Source organism: Notothenia rossii (assembly GCF_949606895.1).
Source record: "Notothenia rossii genome assembly, chromosome: 11".
Classification (NCBI taxonomy): Eukaryota; Metazoa; Chordata; class Actinopteri; order Perciformes; family Nototheniidae; genus Notothenia; species Notothenia rossii.
In genome coordinates, this window is record NC_136910.1 from 7,363,667 (window position 1) to 7,388,472 (window position 24,806).

The 24,806-nt window shown below is 40.7% G+C and overlaps 1 protein-coding gene across 1 annotated transcript in view; it reads left to right on the forward strand.

Annotated features, from left to right (window-relative positions):
* Positions 1–1,962: 1,962 nt before the first annotated feature.
* LOC307024566 (myoferlin-like) overlaps positions 1,963–24,806 on the forward strand; it is a 29,312-nt gene continuing 6,468 nt past the window's right edge. The window contains exons 1-38 of the mRNA XM_079658819.1: positions 1,963–2,085; positions 2,929–2,984; positions 3,356–3,447; positions 10,060–10,168; positions 10,263–10,356; positions 10,444–10,595; positions 11,154–11,282; positions 11,409–11,471; positions 11,554–11,604; positions 11,693–11,723; positions 12,499–12,614; positions 12,737–12,863; positions 13,199–13,302; positions 13,377–13,445; positions 13,539–13,582; positions 14,110–14,192; positions 14,338–14,376; positions 14,680–14,804; positions 15,278–15,391; positions 15,496–15,673; positions 15,773–15,897; positions 16,053–16,162; positions 16,633–16,825; positions 16,920–17,075; positions 17,438–17,569; positions 17,656–17,819; positions 18,615–18,729; positions 19,558–19,660; positions 20,664–20,806; positions 21,427–21,597; positions 21,788–21,875; positions 21,962–22,039; positions 22,196–22,377; positions 23,130–23,288; positions 23,509–23,610; positions 23,695–23,856; positions 24,222–24,387; positions 24,464–24,534. Of these exons, the coding sequence (XP_079514945.1) occupies positions 1,998–2,085; positions 2,929–2,984; positions 3,356–3,447; positions 10,060–10,168; positions 10,263–10,356; positions 10,444–10,595; positions 11,154–11,282; positions 11,409–11,471; positions 11,554–11,604; positions 11,693–11,723; positions 12,499–12,614; positions 12,737–12,863; positions 13,199–13,302; positions 13,377–13,445; positions 13,539–13,582; positions 14,110–14,192; positions 14,338–14,376; positions 14,680–14,804; positions 15,278–15,391; positions 15,496–15,673; positions 15,773–15,897; positions 16,053–16,162; positions 16,633–16,825; positions 16,920–17,075; positions 17,438–17,569; positions 17,656–17,819; positions 18,615–18,729; positions 19,558–19,660; positions 20,664–20,806; positions 21,427–21,597; positions 21,788–21,875; positions 21,962–22,039; positions 22,196–22,377; positions 23,130–23,288; positions 23,509–23,610; positions 23,695–23,856; positions 24,222–24,387; positions 24,464–24,534 (4,284 nt within the window). The 5' untranslated portion in view covers positions 1,963–1,997. The remainder of the gene's footprint in view (positions 2,086–2,928; positions 2,985–3,355; positions 3,448–10,059; positions 10,169–10,262; positions 10,357–10,443; positions 10,596–11,153; positions 11,283–11,408; positions 11,472–11,553; positions 11,605–11,692; positions 11,724–12,498; positions 12,615–12,736; positions 12,864–13,198; positions 13,303–13,376; positions 13,446–13,538; positions 13,583–14,109; positions 14,193–14,337; positions 14,377–14,679; positions 14,805–15,277; positions 15,392–15,495; positions 15,674–15,772; positions 15,898–16,052; positions 16,163–16,632; positions 16,826–16,919; positions 17,076–17,437; positions 17,570–17,655; positions 17,820–18,614; positions 18,730–19,557; positions 19,661–20,663; positions 20,807–21,426; positions 21,598–21,787; positions 21,876–21,961; positions 22,040–22,195; positions 22,378–23,129; positions 23,289–23,508; positions 23,611–23,694; positions 23,857–24,221; positions 24,388–24,463; positions 24,535–24,806) is intronic.

The following is a 24,806-nucleotide window of genomic DNA, read 5'->3' on the forward strand; positions in this document are numbered from 1 at the left end:
ATAGTGTTAAATATTCTTCCATTAGGCTACATAAGGGCTCTATTTTTTTGTAACGCAAGTTTTCTAAAAATGTAAGTTTGAATATGCAAAGGGGGCTTTATCCTTCTGAATATTGGTGAACTTGCATACTTTTTCAAAACAAAACATCTGAACATTGGTTAAGGCACGGTTCAAAAGGTTTGTCTCATTTTGTTGACCTAAAGTAAATGCTTTTTACTGATCGAACACTTTGAAAGCCATTTAAAAAGTACATTTTCACCCTTTTTTAAGCAATATATTACTTATGAATCAGGCCAATAATGATTTATGAACATATGCAAATAAATCAGAACAAATTATAAATGTTGGTGAATTAAGAAATAAATCTGCAGATGCAAATAGTCAAATAAACACCTTATTGTGTACGTTTTGTGTATTATTTCCATAAGTCTGATATAAAATATATCATAAAGGCAAAATAGACCAAACTCAAAATGAACCAGAGCATATTTGCCTGTAGTGTTTCATTAAAAGCAGTGATCAATGATTGTCTGTCATGTTGTTAGCGCCTCACAGACTTCTATAACTAATGTGTTTTATTTGTTGCCAGGCAACCCACTGCGCTTCTTCTCCCCACTTCAATGAGCAGGAGCTGGAGTGGCCTCCCAGTAACTTTAATGAAGAGACCAAAGTCCCAGTGGAGTCTCAACTCTGCTGGGCAGGTCTTTGTATCGGCTCTAATATTAGACCCACACACACCTGCAGTAGGAGGTACTGTAACTGCCTCAAATAGCTATTTAATTTATCCGGTGTAACAGGCAATGACCAGTAATGGAAAGCAGAAAATAATGCCACAGTAATCAAATACAAAATGTGGTATTTTTTTTTTTTTGCCAAACACATGAAAAATATACAAATTGAGTATATATGTGATAGATTACAAAAAGAACAATAACAACAAGTGTACATTAGACTACACAAAATAACTGGTTGACTGGGAACAAAGGTAGGTGAGCAAAAGTTGATAGGAAAATAATTTTGAACACATCAGCATTCATTTAAATATGCTGATAGTAAGTTGAAATATATTTTTATCATTTTCATTTCAAGATTGATAAAAGCAGAAGTCCAGCCACTATAATCACCAACATGTATTAAACGTAAAACATAAACAAATCCCTGCATTTTTTCTATACTGCCAATTAGTACATTTCTCCGACAACTATTTTGATATGACATATTAAAAGAAAGGCAACAGATGGCTTGAGAAGAACCAATGATATAAAGCAATTAAGGGTAATATTAGCTCATATTCCAGGAGACAATGCATCTGTGGATAGGTAGTAATACGTCACTGCTAATGCACTGTATTTCAAAACTTTTAGTTTCTAGATTTTTTTTTGTTCCACCAAATCCCTTGCACTAGCGATAAGATATTGTCAAGTCTGGTAAACGTCAAATACACGTGATAGTACGTGTCACAGCCAATAGATGGGGCCACAGCCAACATATTTAAACATGCTGAGGCATCAATAAATAGTGCTGGATTTCTTTGAGTGCAAATTACAATACCGAGTACATCAGACGACATTAACCCCCTAAAAACAAACAGCAGTATTTTCAGCTGCTGGAATGTATTTGATGTGCTCCTCATCTAGTAGGCTATGTTTTTAAAGTCCATAATAAAGAACTTTGCAAAATGTAGATCCTTATTTATATAATCTGTTCATTTTAAAGCAATCAGATATATCTAGTAAACGTTCATTGTGTGTTAGTGTGTGCCTTCTCCTCTCGGCTGCACGGGGGCAGCAGCAGCTCTCCAGCCTCCCTCAGTCTCCCTCGGTTTAATTCCTCCCCCGTGACCCGCCCTTATTTCCCCTTGCTCTCAGACTTGGACATAAACTTCCTCCGCCCTGTCTGCTCAGTGATGGGGCTGTGAGGATGCACGGCAATCCTGAGACTTTTTCTTTTGTTTTCATTCAGATTTAGTCCTTTTTGTTATCAACCCGTCTGCAGCCATGTTGCGGGTTAAGGTGGAATCGGCGAAAGGTCTGTCTAAAAAGAAGGTGGGACAACCTGATCCAATCGTCTCTGTGATATTTAAAGGTAAGGCTCACTCTGAAAGTGTTGACGTTTAATTTGTATATGGAGAGACAACACTTGTAGATTAACATTTGGTCTTAAATAAGTATGTAAAGTGTGTAAAGTTTGTAGTCGCTCAATTGATTAGACTTTATTCTAGTATGACGTCACTATGGGTTTTTATAGTTAGCTGTTATTTTATAATCCAGTATACATGCAAACAAACGAATATAGTCTTATTTTAAGTTTTCCTTTAGTTGTATAATAGCTGGTGGCAAAATAAGCCTATTTCTATTTTAAGTTAAGGAATGAAGTGTCATTGTGGTCATTTGAATGCAGTATAATTAAAAATAAAACCCACAAATTGAGCAAGTTGTATTGCATCACTAAAGATTTCCCCCAACATGTCATAGCATTTGTATCCACATAAAGCCCGGCCCAGGTTTGGACCTGCAGTACACGTGACAGGACGAGGAATGCTTTGATATAGATAGAGGATAGACTTGTTAGAAAATGTTGGAAAATTGGCCTTCAGCTACTGAATGGCATTTCCTCCCTAATGAGGAAATTAACTTCCTGGCAATCAGCCCTATTGCTCTCAGCTGCTTTGTTTAAACCCAGATCCTCTTCATCATCAGCCCCAGGTGTGGCATATTTCCTCTTTTCCTCCTTCCCTTTAACTGCAGCACACTGACATGAACAATTGACATAAAGCTTGCAAAGCGAACCCTGTTTAGAGAAGGCAATAACTTAACTCAGGCCAACAAGTGGGTAAAATGATTTCTGATGTTCACCTATGTTTCCTTATCTTGAGAAATCATGAACCAATGATTGACCAATGTTTTTCAATGCGTGTATTGTTTTCAGATGAGAAGCAAAAAACTAAATCGATTGACAGTGAGCTGAACCCTGTCTGGAACGAGGTAAATCTCCAAAACACACAAACAAACACACACTTGTTATCCATGCTTCACACCTTTTACTTAGATTTTACAGGGAGTTAGCTTTGGCTAATAAGAAAAGCAGGAGTAGTTGATATGTTACAAGAAATCCCCTGAAGATCCCCTTTTTAAATGCATCACATAGTAAACATACTGACCAATCATCATATGACTGTATGGACCATGTCATTAGATTATCTGACTGATTATCTGATGTAGACGAGTCAAGTCTTGTTGTTTTTTTGTACCATACAGACTTGAGTAAATCAAGCCAAGGCCCTACTCTCAGAGATCTAATTGTAATTCTTTAAATTAGATATCTAATGTTCTGTATCCCTCATCTTGTCTCACAGGTGCTTGAGTTTGATCTGAAGGGCATTGCGTTGGACTATAGCGCCTACATAGATGTGATTGTGAAAGACTATGAAACTATTGGGAAAAATAAGTAAGTGTGACACAAACTGCTGAAACTTCCTGTTAGTGTTGGGTTTTGTGCAACCGATGGATCAAAGGGATGAAAGAGGAGGTGTGTGCCTCACCTTTATTGAATCTCAACGTAAACCTCTTCATGTCTGAACGACGACTGAGGAATAATTCTGTCTGACAGGTTAGCTTACAGGAGCTTTTTCTCTGATTGATGATGATGATGATAATAATAATAATGAAGATTGTTCTTGAATAGCACTTTTCATACTCAGGCAAAGTGCGTTAACAATATGCACACAACAGAATAACACATAATATAAGACATTCAATTAAAGTCAAATGCAAAACATGTTGGCATACTTGCAGCATGTTAACATAATACATTTGATTTAATGGAGTACAAGAAAGTTAAATAGGCAGTGTTTTATCGATATCAGCTTTTTTATTCAGATAAAGCACAGGCATTAAGATGGCCTCTATCTGAAATAGCTTTGCTTCAAAATAAGTATTTGTACATGACACATTTCCACCCCTGTGTTTAGGGAACACAATATTATTAACACTGGCACAGTAACACACAAGCAGAGTGAGTAATGTGTTATCAGAGCGGCTCTGTGTTTGAGTTATGCTGGATCTCAAGGCCCCCTCACACCCAGCCTGCCCTGCTGAGACTTGCTGGTTTGTGTGGGCTGACTGATCCTGATTGGGCAACAATGGATGGATGAATTGCTGTTTGTCTTCTGTGTGTCTTGGATTTGTGTGGTGCTCTGTCATGCTAGGACAGGGAAAATGTTACAGGAAAGAGTAACGGGGCATTAACTCGCCAAACTATTGTGATGGTGGTGAAGTTGCAATTCATGCAGTAGGAGTGAACTGATTTAAAGGTGCCCTATGATGCTCCGTTTCAGGTTCATATCAGTATGTAGTGTCTCTACATGTCTCCATGCTTTAATGTTCAAAAAGCTCTTTATTTGTCTCATACTGCCTGTGCTGCAGCACCTCTTTTCACCCTCTGTCTGAAACCAGAGCCCAGTCTGCTCTGATTGGTTAGCTGGCCGGCTCTGTTGTGATTGGTCAGCGGTTTAGAGATGTCCCGCCCCTTAGCCTATCACGTACAATGTGTTGGAGCGTTAGCCAATAGAAGTGTTCCATAGTGATGTTACTAAAGAAAACGAAGGAGTCCAATGGAAGTAAAACTCCAAAAGCACAACAGGGCCCCTTTAAACCTTACTATCCATCAGACCATTGCATCCAAATGTTTTAAATAGTAAGCTTTTAGCTTTAATACAAGTGTTTAAGATAACTGAGCATACAAATGGTTGAACGAGACTTGGGTTATACAGTAAGAGTTGTCTGAGAGTTTGTATAATGGGTTTTTGCAGCCCAGTATTTTGTATTCATCATCCACTGTGGAGGAGGCATGAGTGTTCTTTAAAGAATTCAAAGTAACACCAGAGGAGTAATGGGTTTGCAAAATGGCTATTTTGTTGGTGAAGTATTTCTTTAACATTGTGTGAGGAGAGGTGCTGTAATGCAAAAAGTTTACCCGACACAGTTCAAGGTTGTTATATCCAGAATCACATATGGGACCAATCTAGAGCAACCACAAAGAATGCTTCCTCGACAATTACTGCGTTCAAAGTCGTATGAAAACAACACACATGAAAAGTATCTCGCTCTTATGATTGATGTCTGATAGATCTTATGTAGTGTATTTCTTCTTCTCCTCTTCCTAAGCTTTACATAGTCTAAGTTCCTTCAGTGTCTGGGACAGCCTTCACTGAGGGGCGGAGCTTCTGTAATGTTCCTCTCCAGCACTCGAGTCCTTGTTAAACGGAGTAAAGTTTTCCACTGGGCTGGCTCCTCTGACACACTCCCTAAAGATCCACACAGTGCAAGCGGGAAAAGGACTTCCCTCTTTGTCAAATAGTTTTCCAGCTGGTGTTGTGGGTAATCCATGTTGTCATGGCAACAAAAAGGAGAAGGGGGGCAATCGGTTACTTCTTCTAATTCGATTTTAGAGGGGAAAGTTCCCCCTGTAGCACAGTCGATTATAAGTTTGAGAAGCACTTGTCAGTTTTTTTTTTTAAATGTCAGTTTCAAAATGTCTTTTTTCCTTACATTTATATTCTTTGGATATGAAAGTACAGTTTTTAGAGATTATTTGAGGAAGTAAAGCCATTTTACAGAGGATAAATATACCGTCAGGCAATTTAATAAAACTACTTCAGGGGTAAAATGTATGGGTAAACTTTAGCATTCAGCTTTTACATGTTTCGTTATGCTTTAAATTATACTAATCTTAACATTACAATTATTTATTAACTGGAGGAATGCACGGTAAAGGTTTAACGAGTGGCAGACTTTTAGAAGTCATTGCATAGTTAGCTTCGATCAAAGTAAAAACAAAGCAAATGGCCTCTTAGATATTTTCATTACCAATAAAGATGAGTTTTTCTGCACTGGTGCAATAAATAAAAAAGAAACTGGATCAAATCTTTACAGGATATGGTTGGGAAAATGCTGAGTATTGTTTCATTTCCCGTGTTTAAAAAAACAGACAAGGGGGTCTCAAATATTTCTGGATTGTATAGCCTTGCAGTGCTGGAACCTCTTGATAAATATGACGACATAGCGATAACGGGGAGCTGTTACTGCTCATGTTCACACCATTGTCACAAATCTCAGTTGTATCATCACTCGTCCATCCTAACAGATCGGTGTAAGAAAATGAATTACGACAGGGGAGGATGTTTACTTTATCAACTAAAACCCAGACGAGGACACTCTTACTCTATGAAGCTGATTTTGTTTAAAATCTTTCCCCTTTCCTTCTCGGATAGTCTAACGTAGTTATTTGGTTTGATTAGGTGAGGATTCATGATGCCACGAAAAGTAGAAAGACTAAAAGTTGGAACTTTTTGTTAAAGTGGCATGGAGCACTGCTCTCTGTTTTTCCACTGCCTACAAGAGGCTGACAATGGGGGGGAAACTGTATCTATTTCCAATAATAACTCCACACACATCATTTCTGTCTGTGGGGAATTGTGATAGTTGGAGGCAGGATCTTTTTCAGATGCAGTGGGATGTTCCTCTGTGACTCACCAGGGCTTGGTGATAGTCACACTGTCTGTTTAGGTCAGTGTACTTTGTGTTTACAACAAACACAATGGCTAAAGTTATCAGTCTTGGCACATCTTAATGTGTTCACAATGCATACAGTGCAGGGCGGTAATGATACCATAACTTTTGGAAGATGTTCAGGCAAGCATAGTTTTTGATACACGGCTGAAAAGGAAGTTACAAAATGAAAATATCTGAAGAGGGACTTGTTATTAAGGTCACCTAAGCCAACTGTTTGCTAAGGAAAAACTCCAAGTGGATGATGAGTCATATCCTACCTGAAGCCACTCTTTGTTTAAAGGGGCCCTATAGGGCTCAGTTTCACGTTTCATAACTCTATTCTTTGCCTCTACTGTGACATGTTTAATGTTCAAAAAGCTCTTTTTTTTTTTCTCATTCTGCCTGTGCTGCAGCACCTCTTTTCACCCTCTGTCTGAAACCAGAGCCCAGTCTGCTCTGATTGGTTGTCTGGCCGGCTCTGTTGTGATGTCAACCGCGATTTCCCACGCTTTAGCCTACGATGCGTTGGAGTGCTTACCAATAGCTGTGAGTGTTACATAGTGACATCACTACTTCACAGAAGTAAACGAAGGACTACAATCGAGGTGTTTCAGGCAGGGCGGAGTGTGTTTTTATTTAGTTTTATTCGTTGTGATTTTTAGCCTTAGCAGGGCCTCTTTAAGGCTAAATCCTCCAAACATTATTGCTGATAATAACCATTGGAAAACTACACTGTTGTTCCCCCTGTGATAATCAAGGCTGCATACCAGGTTTACACAGTCACTGACTCCCCCGGGACTCCCTGGCAGCCTCTTTCCTGTAGCCTTGACTACGAAGCAGGATTTGGGGTTAGCGAGGTGACTTCAGGGTTAACTCTGGTTTTCAGTCAGGAACTGGTTCACTTCTTACCGGGGTAGATGTCCATTGTAATTTATGCTGAACTCTCACTCTGCTCCAGGGCATGTTGGAGATAAGAGATCAGCTCAGTGAAAGCACCGCCTGCTGACCAATCAGAGCTCTGTGTGCAGACTTTAAAGCTATCAAATCATATTACAGGATAGAGGAAACCTATGTTGAACTTGCGTATGAAGGAAAGACGGCTGGCAATTTAAATCACTGACTATGTGAACATGTACATTAATAGTGTATCACTTCCCATCTTCAGAACAATCTGACTATGCTTCGATTTGTTTTAAGCAAGCCTACTTGATCTGCCACATCATAAATTACCAGAGCAATGGCTCCAGTCCGCAGCACTGCAGACGTGTCGCACTTCTCATTCATATCCCGTCTTATGTGTCCTTATCTGTCAGCTTCTTGCATACTGTATGCAGAAGTGTTATTATAAACAACACTTAAAGTTAACAAAACACTCAAATGTAATTTTAAAGTCAGATCAAATTGTGTCCCAGTCCTAGATGGGCCAGTGATATCATAAACCTGTTAATTTGCGCATTCAAACAGTCGGGAGTATTTTTACCAGCTGTTCTTCATGCACCTTGTAGCTGGATTAAGTGTTTAACTCATGGAGGTTTAAAGTTTGTCTTTATCCTTGATGATGTGTTTATGTCATGGATGTACGTATACAGTTTAACTTCATATTTGTCTCTAACATGATAGTTAACTTTCATTCAATGAAGTATGACGCTGCACTGTGTGTACGCTTCTCTAGGTTTCTGATTGGTCAAATGTTGCTAGCCTTTCACGTGAACACGCTCTCAGCCGGACAGAGAAACCCTAGCTTGATTTAGCGTCGTAGGAAAAGCCAGAAAACTCAAAGATATCCAGGGTCTGTTGAACTGGCTTCATAGTGCAGGCCTCTGATGTTATCAAGTTTTGGATGTTTCTGATTTGAGTTATGTGAGTAACTGAATCTTGGGGAATTCCTCCCATTAGGAATGCGTACCAAAATAATATTACTCAGTCCTCCCAAAGAATAATTCAGTTTACATCATGCTCTGCATTCCTTCAGCTACATTGTGTTACTATGGACACGATACAATGCATGTCATTTTAAGCAGCCAAAGACAAACGGAACTGCAGGATTATTATTATTTCTGCAACTCTGCAGTAGCTCAGTTTGTAAGGACTTGTCTTGGGAACTGGAGGAGGCTGGAGAGGTGCCGGTTTGCCTCCTTGTCACTGCGAAAGTTCCCTTGAGCAAGATTTATAGGTCCTGTTTGTGCATGTGTATGTTGGACCTGTGTTTAATGTGTACAACAACAAAAGAGTAAAAGCAATTTTTTTGTCTGTGATCCATACAGTTTGTCATCTTTTCAACCATCATGTTTTGGTTAGAAGTTAATATCTGTATTGCATTTGACAAATAAGTGTTTTTTAATTTTTTATTTGGAATACACTTTCCATTATACATTTAGTGCACAAACAATAGAAACATCTGTGTTTAAAATATTTTTACTTCTCATGGTTCATTGGCAACAATTGATATTCCCAAAAATATTCTCAGAGCTAATGAAATGCTGCTGTTCACATATTTAGATGGATCAAACAAATAAACACTCATTGGGCTGTGTTGTTTTTGGCTGCAGACCAAAACAGCCGCAGCGATTAACCACAGCAACTACAAACAGTCTGAGAACAAGTTTTCATGACACTTCATCAGAAAGGCTACTATATTTGTACAGCAAGAGTTCAGTATTATGTATATTAGAGTACAGTTCTCACAAAGACACTTTACCACATTAAGTTCCACTATATATTATCTTTTTAAATATGGATTTAACGGAGGAATGCATTGCATTTCAAACCTGAAGTCTGTGTCCTTTTCTTGACAACCGTTTGATTCATTAGATTGTTATCTTCCACTTAAATGTTAATGATTATTCAATTTCTATTTATAAGTGAAGTGTTTTGAGTAACACTTGGAGGGGGAAAATGACTCATTGTGTGATACAGACGTCAAGGATAATGTTTTTCTACCAGGAAGTCCCTGTGATTTTAAGCCATCTTTTTCAGAATAGCCTAATGTTATTTGATGACTGGTGAATAAAATATTGGATAGTTTGAACGCCTTTTTTAAAAATAAGTGCATTCAGCCATTAAGAAACTAACAAGCAAGAATCCTGCAGATACATTTCACATCAATTAAGCCTTTGTTTGAACAAAGATGCAGTCAAAGCAGGTGAGTTTTCAGTCTGTTGTTATAGCTTGTCTTTTAAAAGGAATAATTGGTTAATGTCAGTCCTCTTGTCACAGATGAGTGACAGGTAGCTGGTGTTGACAGTACGCCGGCTCACGGGGTGCGTTTGTTTGTCAGAACAGGCAGGGTTTGTTAGCTTTGGGTGGTGACCTGGTTTCATCTCTGTTCAGTATGTAACCTGATATCACGTATGTTGGCTGACTTGAACTGCAGCCATGAATTTTCCCATAATAAATCAGGAAATCAGTGCAGAATTATCATCCAAGTCACATGTTATACGCATGTTATACTGAATTCTGACAGTGGATTCAAATTAAAATATTCCCCTGTTGTGTTTTTCCCCAACAGATTCATTGGGTCAACCAAAATCGCTCTGAAAGATCTCGCATCAGGTCAAATGAGATCACTTCCATCCAAAGGTGTTCCCCTGGTCAATGAAAGTGGACAGGGTATTGGTGTAAGTGCTTTATAAAAATATAAGAAACGGACAGGCTTTTTTGTTATAAAGAAAAATAAATGTAATCACAGACGATCCAATCATTTCCTTCCAGGCTTCAATCGACCTTGTGATTGGCTACGATCCTCCAGCAAATTTTGCCCCAAACCCAAATGACTCTCAGGAAGGAGACTCCCCGGTGGATGCTGGTATGTTATTCTTGGTCTAGTAAATGTTTACACTTGATTTGAGGAATGCCAGGTATTTTAACATCTTGTTTTTTTTCTACTAATAAGGTGGTGGTGATGGAGGGGATGAGACTCAACCTGATGGGGGCCAGGGTGGCTCCGCAGGGGGCCCCTCGTCCTCCGGTCAGTCCGTTATGCGGCAGAAGATTGCCAGAGCGCAGAATCGCCACCGACTGGTCAATAAACCTCAGGACTTCCAGGTCAGTTTCCACAAAGACCAATACACGGTTTAACACGCAGATCAAGAAGAGAAGGGTGTGGGTGTTAGAAAACCCAACAATAAGCAAATTAAGGCAAAAACTGTACATTTATCATAACTTTTTAGCATCTATTAAAAGAAAAATACCTACTGCAAGAACAAAAATACAGTTTGACCCCTCTAGCCTACATGGATTTATTTTTCTTTAAACTCGCATTTAGGTGGTTTCAGGATACCATAACAGTCATTTTTGGGGAGTTTTAGGTTTCCCCCAGGTTATGTATCTGTACTTCTACTATAAATGTACAATCTTTAAGACTAGACTTAGTTTTCTTAGGAGGTGTGTCTTGTTTTTTGGATTTCATGGCTTGTGATTTTTCCAGGAATGTTGAAACCGACTTATTTTGTAATATTGTTCCCTCTTTCTGCAAAAGGAATTTACAGTTATTTCTTTAATTGAAAATCTTTGAGATTATTCCTTTTGGTCAGAATGAGTTGCTCCAATGAGTTGTATTTTCATTTCCTCCACACTGATGATGTGATATTTTGTTTCCTTCAGATTCGCATAAGAATCATCGAAGCCCGTCAGCTGTCCGGTAACAACGTCAAACCGGTGGTGAAGGTTAGCGTGTGCGATCAGACCCACAGGACGAGGATCAAGAGGGGAAACAACCCCTTCTTTGACGAGGTAATTTAAAAGGAAATAGAAAAAGTGTTTGGCCTTGCAGTTATCACTTGCTCAAAGCTACGTTGTTGACTCTTAATGTTTTATCTTTATCTGTGCTTATCTATATTAAAACATCATTTTTCACAGATGTTCTTCTACAATGTCCACATGCTACCATCGGATCTCTTTGATAAGCACATCAGCTTAAGGGTCAGTAAACATGTTGATTTTAATGTCCTAAAGTTCTTTCCATATGTACAAAAATATCAAATGTGACTGCTTTTCTCTTCAGGTCTATAACTCCTATTCACTGAGGGCTGACAGTCTCATGGGAGAATTCAAGGTACCTGGTTTCCTTTCGTCTTGCCATTACATGTTAATAAAAGAATGCGGTTAATGTCTGGCTGATCTGGTTTTGTTCTCACACACAGCTGGATGTCGGTTATGTTTACGACGAACCAGGTGAGTTTGTCACAAACCACAAATTTGTGTGTCATTTACATTTGCTCAGAGCATGCTGTTGTCTGGCTTGTGGATGTCAGAATGTGAAAAGATAATAATCTCCACTGAAAGTAAACCTATTGGTCGTGTGTGTGTATATCTGTCTCTGTCCAAAGCTTATTTGCATACCCCGGGATCCATTAGCCTAGCATATTTTCTACACATTTATAACTTTATGGCCAAGAATCTACTGTGATTGAGGTGATTGACATTTAAAAAAAATATTGTATTGCCTAGTTCTTTCCTTCACTGACTCCTCACCCCTCTTAACCCACCAAAACGGACCTCAAGTAATCAACAATCGCTTAAGTTAGCAACAAACATTTGCGTCAATCTGCTGAGCTGAAAACAAGCCTCACGTAGTCAGTTGCAGTTCACATTTTGGCCTTTTTTGTTGCTTAAAAACTAACATCCAAAGAAGAGTTTTTTTTCCGTTTTGAACCAGAGGAATCGGCAAATTGTGATTCCATAGTTGATCTGTTTTAAACCCCTAAAGGTGGTTATGATACGAGGTGATAAAGTTGTTATCTTTGCCGCCATTTTGACTGTAAGGGAACTGAGAAGGACAATTGAGTGAGATTCAACTCTTCTTTGGGAGTTAGTCTTATTGAGTCCTTTTGTATAGTGTTAATGTTAAGAGGGGAACATGTTTAGGATCAGGCACAAGGTGTAAAGTGAAGGTCCTTTTCATGTACCTTCATGGGGTTAATCTGTGTGTGTGTGTGACCTGTTTCAGCGCACTGCGTTCTGCGGAAGTGGCTCCTGTTGAACGAACCCGATGACTCGAGCTCGGGCTCTAAAGGTTACCTGAAAGTCAGCCTCTTTGTGGTCGGGGCTGGAGACGAGCCTCCGGTACGACTACAGCTCTCAGATGACTTGATTCGCTTCCTCTTTCCTCATGTAAATACAGTGGCCGTGCGTCCTTGTTCTGTTTCATGAACTCCATTCTGTTCTTCCCATGTGACACGATGCAGGTGGAAAAGAGGGATTCAGATGACGATCAGGACGACATCGAGAGTAATCTGCTGCTGCCGGCTGGTGTGACTCTGCGATGGGCCACCCTGTCCCTGAAGGTGTTCAGAGCTGAGGATGTCCCCCAGAGTAAAGACACTTATTTCAGATTTGTTACAAAGCACTTCAAAGCTAAGCGTTTGTGGTTCCCAAACAAAAAAAAACACCTTTTGTCTAATTTCCCACACTTTTTCTTGTCAATTCGTCATTTCACCGTGGAATATATCCAAGTTTGTTTCCTGTAAATATACAAGTTGTATATTTTTTTCCTAAATATTAGCCTATTCCACTGGTTCTGTATTTTTTTTTCAAACCTACAATGACCCTAATATGCCTTTCTCATAGATATAAACAAGATTCAACTATACTGTTAAAAAAAATTGTGATTTAATTTAGAAGTGTTTTCCAATGTTTTCTCATTTCAGTGGATGATGCATTCATCCAGACCATAAAAGGGATGTTTGGAGGAGATGAAAACAAGAAGAACCTGGTGGATCCTTTCTTAGAGGCTCGCTTTGCTGGACTAAAGGTTTCTGTCTCTTTTCAACTCGATACAAAATTGTTTTGTGTCACGAGAGAAGCTAATGTGTCCTTTCTGTCCAGCTGTGCACCAAAATCATCGAGAAGAATGCAAACCCAGAGTGGAACCAAGTGCTGAACCTCCAAGTCAAGGTAACATGTTCGCCACCAAGCACAGAAATAAGAAAGTAATAGATTCTGAATAAATGTTGTTTTATTTGAACCTGCTTCTTATGTTTTCTGTAGTTCCCCTCCATGTGTGAACGTGTCAAACTGACGGTATTCGATTGGTAAGTCAAACCATTTTTCTTTCAGAGATTGTAGCCCGTGTGATTTTTGTTCTTGGGATTGAGAAAGTGCACCACAATATTTCTGCAGTGTGGTCAGCTGTGTATGTTTGTTTCCATGCAGCATTACCAACCACATGAGAATAATGTCTGACTCAGTCTCTGCAGGCCGCTCCCTTCCCCTCGGTAAATGCTCTGGGATCCTGTTGGCTCATTTTCATTATTGTTCGCTTCGGAGCGGTGCGATAACTCGGGTCAAGGAAGGCTGAAGGGAAATAAGTGCAAGAGGAAATGTTGGAAAAACTCTGTGCCCCAGAAGGTGTTGAAAAGTCTCATCCCAGAGCCAATAAACACATTGTAGAAACCATGTAGAGAGATTGTATTTGTTCTATTCCACATACTTCTTATATAGCTAAAGAAAAAGCAATACCCCTACATTGTGGATCGTGCGTGTTCTCGTGCACATTTAATCACGAGTGCAGTTTAATATACAGTATAAATTAATATACATTTGCCGTGTGTGATTGCAGGGATCGTATAACAGGAAATGACGCTATCGGCACCACATACCTGAACCTGTCCAAGATAGCCTCTTCTGGTGGAGAGATAGAAGGTATGATATAAGGGTTTAAAATATAAATGAATGTTTGCTCGGCATATCGCCTAATTTGTCTGGGTCTTTTATGAAACCCCCCAGTAATTGTAATTGTTTTAACATATAAATGGTACTTGAATTGTCCTTTTTTCTCCTGGAATAGAGGAACATGCGGGAAGTGGGGAAATACCGTCATACGAAGGTTCAACTGTGCTCTTTATTGTTCTGTGTTGCATGAGATGTAACGAGTTAAAGCATGTTGTGCGCGCTAATCTGCTGATTAAGTCAAAGTCTGTGCGTGCCGTGCACATTGCTACCATGCTCTGTTTTAATGTTTGTAGAAAGATTTGTGTTGTCTGCCACCTGCTTACTAAGCGTCCACTTTTCCCCAACCCAAACCTTTTCACCACCAGCGCCTGGAATGCAGCAATACTAACATTTAAAGCTTTGCTGAGCTTTAATCTAATTATGAAGAGGTGCTAAGTCCATCTTCATGTCTCCTCAGCTAACACAGGGCAGTCTGAGGTGGGTTTCCTTCCCGTCTTCGGGCCGTGCTACGTCAACCTGTACGGCAGCCCGAGAGAGTTCAGCGGCCTGCCAGACCCCTACGAGGATCTCAACTATGGAAAGGTAGGGAACATTTGACCTTTTTAAGACTTGTATTCACAATTCTAACCTTTTCTCTAAGTATATCCATATCCCACAATCGAAAGACACATTTTATACTTATTTAGGTCTTAATGTGTGCATATGTATAAATGTGTCTTTTGATTATGTATATGCATATTTATTTATTTTTTGTATTCGGGATTGTGGGAAACGGTATTTCGTGCACACAAACTGAAAGATTGACAATAAAGTTGACTTTGATCCTGCATCCCCTTTCCCTGTTATTTTTTTAAGTTTAGCTTGTTTGTTCGCAGCATTTGGAAAATTGACTGCCTTGATTTCCATGAAACTTAGTGGAATAGTTTAGCAAGGGCTAAAAAAAAAAACATAAAACTTTGAGGCAGATCAGAATCAAAGTAATGAAAAACAACTTGGTGTAGGTCTGCACTGTCCATGTTCCATTCTAGTTGAAGTTGAAGAAAAGGTCTTTGCAGGGCGAAGGAGTGGCGTACAGGGGCAGGATCCTGGTGGAGCTGTCCACTAAACTGGAGGGGAAAGCGGACAAAACGGTAGACAGCATCCACAGCGACGACATCCTGGTGGTGCAGGTACTGTGACTCTTCCTCCTCTGCGTGATGCCTGACAGAATGTCGTTGATTTAAAAACATTTTGAACTTCTCCTTCCCTTTTTCTGTTGTCTACCCCTCATCAGAAGTACCAGCGGAGGAGGAAGTACAGTCTGTGCGCGGTCTTCCACAGCGCCTCCATGATACAGGAACCAGGAGAGCCAATCCAGTTTGAGGTCAGCATCGGTAACTACGGCAACAAATTGGACACCACTTGCAAACCGCTGGCGTCCACCACTCAGTATAGCTGTGCAGTGTTTGATGGTAAGTAAGGAAGCCATTTGGTGAATGATCCTAAATGCATGTTAAATGTGCTGTCCTGGCAAGAGGATCTTTTTAAATTGGTGTGTTATTATCTCCAAGGTAACCACTACTATTACCTGCCCTGGGCGGACACTAAGCCGGTGGTTGTGGTTCTCTCTTTCTGGGAGGACGTCAGCCACCGCCTGGACGCTGTCAACATCATCCTCTACATCACTCACCGCCTGGTAACACTGCTTTATCCTCTGTCATCCACATTAACCCGGAGTTATGATTTATTGTAGGCCATTATAGCATACTGTAGTGAACTAATGTTTGGAACGTGTGTGAACATGTGTCAGTGAGAGTGTGTAATCCTCACCTTATTCTGCTGTTGTTGCAGCAATCCAACCTGGAGCTGTTTAAAACCGCCATCCTGGCTAAAGCCTCCGACAACAAACTCGTAGAGGTGTGGCTGAAGTTGCTCAATCAGCTGATTGAAGACCTGGAAAGGTAAACAGTGGAATGGGTTTAAGCCAAAGATCATGTCTGTTGTCTGTGGGTCATTTTAATGTTAGGAAATGTCACATGAGCCCAAGAGAGAGAGACAAAGGAAGCCAAAAAACAAATTAAACAATAATGGTTATAAGGGTGTACTGGTTCATTACTTAGTATAACTTAGTAACTTAATATTGACTGACTGCACCTTTTTGCTTAATTTAAATGTATTCAAACGATGTTATTTCTGTATGTAGTGCCTGAAAAAGCTTTGGCTTAATTGAAGCTAATGTTGTTCCTTGGCTGTTCTGAATTTGAAACCTCAAGTTGATTGCATACATTGTAAGACACTAAATGACATGTAATGTAAAGTGTAATCTCAGTCTGTCTTATTTAAACTAATATTAAATATAAATGACATTAATGGGACTTAATTCATAACTAGGACAAATATTTTTCCCATTTTTGTCTCTGCTCTCCTCCAGTCTCACGACACCGGAGCTAGAGGGCCGCTCCAACCTGACCTCTCTGGACTTCCAAATCAAGAAGCTGCGCGACAGCACTTTGAAAACAATCAAGAAGGGAGCCAAATGCATGTTGGAGGAGGCGAGGGAGATCGCTGACACTCTGCCTGACTTGGAGTCCTGGGCGGAAAAACTCCAACAGCTGGCTGATGAGGTAAACTGAGACTTTAGACAAAGGGAGACCTAAAATCAAATTTCCCAAATGTGCCTTTCATTGACTCTGCATTTGTTCACGTGTTCTCGTCCAGCCTCAGAACAGCATGCCGGATGTGATCATCTGGATGTTACGGGGGGAGAAGAGAGTGGCTTACAGCCGAATGCCCGCTCACCAATTCCTCTACTCCACATACAGTGAGCAGGCTTGCGGGCAGCACTGTGGAAAAACAAAGACCGTCTTCTTAAAGGTACACATCTACAGACCAAAAAAGTATAACTGGATGTAGTAATACATTCTATTAGATTGTGTCTGAACAAATTGAAGTGTCTGTCGGCTAAATAAGAAATCAGTAAATACTTTATTGATGCCCAGGAAGAAATTGGAATAGAATACTAGTCAAACTGTACAGTCAAAAATAATTGAATGCGGTTGAATTATTGTACACGATTGTTGTACTGCTAAGTTATTAAAGCAAAGTTAAATATATTTACAAGTAGTTGGGTTATAGTTGCATCTGCTGACTGAAAGGCTCTGCACTAGAATTATTTTCCCTGAAATCAAAATGCTCATTTGATTGATTTGATTGATTTTCTTGTTTGTTTCCTTCAGTATCCCATGGACAAGAACAAGGGGCTGAAGGTGCCAGTTCAGATCCGGGTGAACATGTGGCTCGGTCTGTCTGCGCACGAGAAGAAGTTCAACTCCTTCTCTGAGGGAACCTTCAGCGTGTTTGCAGAGCTGGTAAATCCCTGCTAAATTAAAAGTAATTGTGTATTTCAGTCGTCTGTCAGCTTCTAAAACTAAGCGTGTCCGTGTTTGCCTTGCAGTATGAGAACCAGGCGGCGGTGTTTGGGAAGTGGGGGACCACGGGACTAGTGGGGCGATACAAGTTCTCAGACGTTACGGGCAAACTGAAGCTGAAACAAGAACACTTCATGCCCCAGAGAGGGTGGGAGTGGGAAGACGACTGGTTCATCGACCCAGAGAAAGCGTGAGTATCACTGGTATTTCACAGAAAGATGATCGGTTATCTACAAACAGACCACGGGAATACCTTGTGATTTGTTCTTTCAGAATACCATCTAGTTACATATAGGGGGAGTTAATCTTAATGTAATTGAAGTTGCACTGCTGATTATAGTGGTTGAATGTACTCTCTTTCCATTGAAGGCACACATTAGGTGCCCCTAACTGGAGGAAGTGGGTCTGCTCTGTTTACATTCCTCCCATGCTTTAGACCATGATGTAATGTCAAAGTGCCAGCCTGTGCCAGGAAGCTATTTACACCAAATCTCCAATCTTGGCTTAAATTTATATTTATAATTGTGTATTTTTCCATGCTAACGTCATAAGTACATTTCTGTGAGCAAGTACCTCACAAGCACCGACTGTTGTATTTCCGCTATGTACAGATACAGTATGTGACAATAAAGGAAAAAGGCTGAATAAAACTAACGCAGATTAATTCATAAAACGCATTAGAAGACATCTTGTTTTATCTGAACTACTACAATATAAGGACAGTAACCAGAGGAATGCACACTTTTAAAACTTCAATTTCATGTGTGGCCAACAGTTGGGTTACTCCCAACTTGTAAACACAGTCTCTGTCAGAACATGCAAACCCTCTCTTTCTCAGGCTGCACTTCACTTTGCAAAATGTATGGTTGCATTGGTGTCTTTTCTGGCGCTGCCATGAGAGGGTGCTATAGTTCACACACATTTCCTTTTTGTAAAATGTTTGTAAAGGTTGGTACAGTATTTATGTCTGCCTTTTGTGTTTCAGTCTCCTAACAGAGGCAGATGCAGGACACACTGATTTCATGGACGAGGTGTTTCAGAATGAGACTCGCTTCCCCGGTAGAGAGTGGAAGGGAGCCTCGGAGCCCTTCACCGATGTGGTGAGAACAACATGCCCACATGCAAATAGTGTGCAGGGAGGCTTAAAATACAATGTTACCTCTTCCCTGTGACACACAACTAGAGAAACCCGTAGAGGCAAGAGGGGAAAACTAAAACCTTTTTTCTAAATATGATCCAAATAGTGTTCAGGACTTAAAGGTGGGGTAATATGGTAATAATGGGGTAGGTAATCCACTTCAGGAACACTTTTTGTTATATTCCATGGAATGCTCTTAACATCCCGATAGCAATGAATATATTAAATGCTTTGACCATAAATATATTAAAGAAATGTCATGTGTGGAAGCCGTGGCGCTGTAAAAAGCACGACCAATCATCTGAGCTGGCCCGGCTAAAATAACTGGATGGCCTACCTGCCTGTCAGCCTTCCATCTGTGCACAAACTTATCTCGTGCCCTCATTGGTCATGTGCGCGTTTGTGTGTGTTGGAGGAGGGACTCTGTAAGGAAGTCTGAAGGAAGGGGCAGATTTTTCCGGTTGTGTATTTTCAAATTCTAGCGCACTCGAGCTGGTTTCTCTATTCTTACCTACCCTACCTTTTTAAGGGGCGGTGGAAATAAAATAAGGTTTTGCTTTTCCCTAAAAAGATTTTCTTATGTAAATGGATAGAAAGAAGTTTAGCTAGGTAAAAAAACGTTACTTGGGAAATCCTGAAAAATAACGATCTTGGAACATTTGACATGGTATCGGACAGACTTCTTTTACCCCCAAGAAGAGTAATATCTGACCTTTTGTAGTTCGGCCAAAACACATGAAGAATATGACCAAACGATAAAATGAGCTAACTGAGGTTTTTTGTTGCACAGAATGGAGAGAAGAGCCGTAACCCCGGAGAGTTCGACTGTCCTACAGGTTGGACATGGGAGGACGAGTGGGCTGTGGACGACAACAGAGCCGTGGATGATCAAGGTGCAAACATTTATCTTAAAGGTCCCATGTCATGCTTGTCCGGTTATTACCCGTCCCCTTGTGTGTTATGAAGGTTTTTCTGCATGTAAACGGTCTGCAGAGTCACAAACCCTCAAAGTACACCCTGTAGCAAGTAAAACTCTAACACAGAAAAGACCTGTCTGCTGCCCCAGAATGCCTCGTTGGACATTTCTCTTTTTCCATTGTTTTCTTCCTGGGTACAGTGACGTGCCCATACCCAAATGGACCCATTGGTCCAAATGGACCAATCCTTGGAGCCGTTATGTTACGTCCGCGGAGCCGTTACATTTTCCTCACACACACTCAATCTTTTCTCCGCTGCAGCTCCGCCGATTTCTCCTCCCTGAGACGGCGGTGACGTGACGTGGCGAGGCTGCGTGTGTCTGTGTGTGTGTTCGGGCTGGTGTTGCTGTGTCTCGCTGTCTCGCAGACGGCCACTGGGCTCATAGGGGGGGGGGCAGGAGCTGCAACAAGCCGTTTAGGACAGAGAGTGAATACACATACAGAGATGCTGTATGAGAAACCAATGAGAGTTTGGAAAATTGCACAATATAAATCTATTCTAGTAGACCTCAACAATGGAATTATGATCAGTAGAAATGGCGATGACATGGGACCTTCAAATCCTAAATAGATAAGACTTTATTTATCCCGAAGGAAATTGCTGTGCCAGAGTTACAAAATACAATTAACACAGCAGCATAATAGTAAAACTGTACACACACACATTTCAGTAAAAAGAGCACTTAAATGGTGTCCAGCTGTTTAGAGTCATACAGTCATTCACACAGGCAGCATCGGCTCAAAACGACTACATTTGGATGCATGTTTTTATAAATGTTTCCTTTTTTCCCAGGGCTCTGACTTACTCCTTGCTAGCTCATAATTATAATCATAAAATTGAACTCACATGGTGAAATGCAAACCATGTGTTCTTGTTTCAAAACAATAATGAATCCATTTGGTTGTGTGCGCTCCACAGGATGGGAGTATGGAGTCACTATTCCCCCAGCTGACCAGCCTAAGTCCTGGGTCTCTGCGGAGAAAGTTTACCACGTCCACCGCAGGAGACGACTGTTCCGACCTCGCAAGAGAGAAGCGCATCCTGCAGGAGGCCCTGTGCAGGTCAGCAAAGGACAGTGCTTCGTATCTAATTGTTCGTCACCGGCTTGAGTTTCAATAATCAGGATACATGTATTTATTGTCCTCTCAAGAATGGAAGTAGTCATCACATACAGAGCATTTGGTACAACAGTGTCCTTCACATGCCTATATACGAGAGTGTTACAGTCACAAGCTGGAGGAATACCGGTTCAAAGCAGTATTCTATGCTTAGTTCAGATTAGCTAAGGCCCGCGTAAGCAATAAACATGACAGTCATATGTCGTCTCCATAGAGGCTGAATCATCATGTTAATCCCATAGCTATCGTATGTCTAGAACAGTCCTGACGCTCTTCTAGGTAATGATACATCCTGTTACGTGCACAGCTACGTAGGGCCTTTGTTATCATGTGCTACTCTGATATTGGAAGAGTACATTCACTATTTTCCCAACATTAATGTAGCATCATTTATTAAAGGAAGCTATTAGTGCACATTCTGATCATGTGACAAAGATGGATTGAGACTAATATCAAAGGGTCTTTTTCTCCATACTTTCGAATGCAAAAAAAAAGCATTACTAATGATTGCAGTCAGATTTTCAATTTAAAAAAACATGCCATTTGTTTGTCTTTGCTCACAGAAGAGGGACCAAGGTGACCCTGAGGGCTGGGAATTCTCCTCTCTGATTGGCTGGAAGTTCCACAGGAAGGAGCGTTCCTCTGATACCTTCCGGCGAAGGCGCTGGAGGCGGAAAATGGGACCAGAGGACCGGCTGGGAGCGTCCGCCATTTTCCAACTGGAGGGGGCACTAGTGAGTAAAAGGATAATAAATGTTTTATTCTGATTTGGAGATCTTTCACAAAGGTCGTTTGAATATGCCTCTAATATCGGAATAAACACAGTAGCCATTCACATGAGTCAGAGAGAACTAGTTTGCATGAACCGGATCTGAGTCAACAAATATTTACCTATGTATTAAATAACTTTTGCTTTTTCTGCAGGGCGTGGATACCGAGGAAAAGGACTCCAAGTCAGACGTCACCAAGCTCTTTGGTGCTAACACGCCCACTGTGTCCTGCTGCTTTGACAGTGAGCTTTGCATATAATATCACATATGAATAATCATGCACAAACAAACATGTAAATATATTCAACTGAATGTTTTGTTCCCGCAGGGTCACACTTGTACCATCTCCGTGTCTACGTCTATCAGGCTCAGAACTTGGCATCTATGGACAAAGATAGTTTTTCTGGTAAAATCCTACTTTTAAATTTGATTAAATGATGACTTTCCAATATGGATTTTAAAGTGCTAAATCGAAAATAAGCTGAGTCTTAATGCAAAAATAGCTGCTAATGATGGATGTGAAAAAATGACTCTTTAACCATGCATGTTTTTTCCTTTGCAGATCCGTATGCACACGTCTCCTTCCTGCACTTCAGTAAGACAACAGAGAAGCTGAAGGCGACCCTGAACCCGACCTGGGACCAGACTCTGATCTTCAGCGATGTGGAGATTTACGGTGACCCGCAGAACATCGCTCAGTGCCCCCCCGATGTGGTTCTGGAGTTCTACGACAACGACCAAGTGGTACGTTGTTTTATAAATACATTGTTAATGTGAGAGATTTTTCTACAAAACAAGGCGACGTTCAAATTAAATTCACAGTGGTGAACAATTGGTTCCTATTTAGACCCTCCAGAAAAACGCGGGCAAAAATCCTTGATTATGCGGGCTAAATTCCTTGATTATGCGGGCTAAAATCCTTGATTATGCGATTTAAACATGCGGGGTTTTATGTGATTTTATGCGGTGAAATTGCGGGAAGTTAGGAAATATGCGGAAAGTTGCGAAATCAAAAGTGGGTCGCCACCGTCGATTTTCTCTTATGCTGCAACACAAAGGTGCACGGATTGCAGAATAGTTTTCCCCCCACTTTTTGCCCGGTCTTTAGTAGAAATGTTCGTTGGTAAATGAGCTCTATACAGTGTTTACATTCTGTGATGCGCGAGCTGATGACGTCACGTCAAGACGAGTTAACTTTTTTTTCTTCTCAATTTTGTGTGGAAAAATGCGGGGATTATGCGTCCTTTTGATAAATATGCGGCCTTTTAAAAAATCTGCGCCATTTTGCTGATTATGCGGTAAATTCTGCGATCGCAGAATCGCGTTTTTCTGGAGGGTCTACCTATTGTCCAACACCATGTCAATGCAGCATACGTCTAACTGTGGATAATTACAGATAATTGCTACAGTGGAAAACAAAGTGAGACTTATTTCCCCATAGAAACTCTAATGTATAAAAACAAATAAGCACTTTGACAATGTGATGTTCTCCCCAGGGGAAAGATGAGCTGCTGGGCCGCTCTGTTTGCACTCCGATGGTGAAGCTGAACGCCAGCATGGACCAGACTCCCAGACTGCTGTGGTACCCCATCATCCAGAAAGGTCAAAAGGCAGGAGAGGCCCTGCTGGCTGCAGAACTCATCCTTAAAGACAAGGTTTGTCCAGAAAGTTGTGGAGAAATTACAACTTTACAGTATTTAAAACACAACTGTGTACTCTAGGATTGTTGTTTGACATTTTTTTAAGAGTTGAAATTCTCTGTTTCCGCTATAATTGGTCAGATCTCCTTGGTAAAATAGATATGTGATGCCAATGGGATGATCCTGGTTAAGAAAGGCTTTACACAAAAAATAATCCACACTCTCCTGTCTTTAGTCGGGCGAGACAGACCTTCCCCTGCTTCCCTCAAAAAGATCGGAGAACATCTTCATGGTTCCTCAGGGCATCCGGCCCGTGGTGCAGCTCACGGCTGTCGAGGTAACACACAACCTTTAGACCGTCACTCTGAGGTACATCATTAGACTAAAATCTTACATTAACTTTGTGTGTCTCTGCGTTTAGATCCTGGTATGGGGCCTGAGGAACATGAAGTCGTACCAGCTGGCCTCCATTTCCTCCCCCAGCCTGGTGGTGGAGTGCGGGGGGGAGAGGGTGGAGTCGGTCGTGATCAAGAACATGAAGAAGAGCCCCAACTTCCCGGGATCTGTCCTCTTCATCAAAGTGGTAATTGCACAGTTTAAGCATTTTTGGTTATTACTGGGATCACATTATGAATCAGAAATATTTTTGGCCAAATTTTCATGAAGTTTTCAAACTGTCCCGTGCCTTTTTCACAATACTATTTTATTTTTTTCCTTTTTTTTTGAACATTCCCCAACATTAGACATATGGCCGATTACAAAATAATGCTAAAAAAAAAAAAAAAAAAGTGTCCAATTACTAGAAATCAGTTTAAAGTACAGACCAAGAATATAATTACATTTGCAAATTCAACAAAAATACAATAAAAGCACATCCCCAACAGAGCAGAGTACAATTCTCCAAATAGATTAACCATATCCAATACTATTTCTAAACTTCCCATCCAGCTCCTTCCAAAGGAGGAGATGTACACCCCGCCCATCGTGCTGAAGGTGATCGACCACCGTCCGTTCGGCAGGACTCCGGTGGTCGGGCAGTGCACCATCACCAGCTTGGAGCAGTTCAGATGTGACCCGTACGTCATCACTGCAGAGGGAGCCATGTCTAACAAAAGTAAGGAGGTATCCATCACACAAATACAATTGAGACAGAAAGACTTGTTCTAATGTTGTTCTCTCACTATTTCCAGTGACTCTGATGGCTTCTCCTTCCGGTCATCTCGCTATTAACATGGAGACCAGACCACTGCTGGAAACTCAGGTAAACTCGACCCCTGAACAACAACATATTCCTTGTGTTTGTTACTAGTTTCTGTAATGTCTTTCCTTTTTGTCACTAAAAAGTACATAATTTGACTCTAGTCAAATTTGACGAACTTGATTACTCTGGCTTACAGTTCATGTACAGCATGGCATCTGCTGTCAACAAAATGGCTTCCCCTACATCCCATTTTGTATGTATTGTTACTTATTAGAGCTTTCTAAATTCACACGGCTGGGCACCAATGAAACCGTAAGGCTGAGATCACTTAA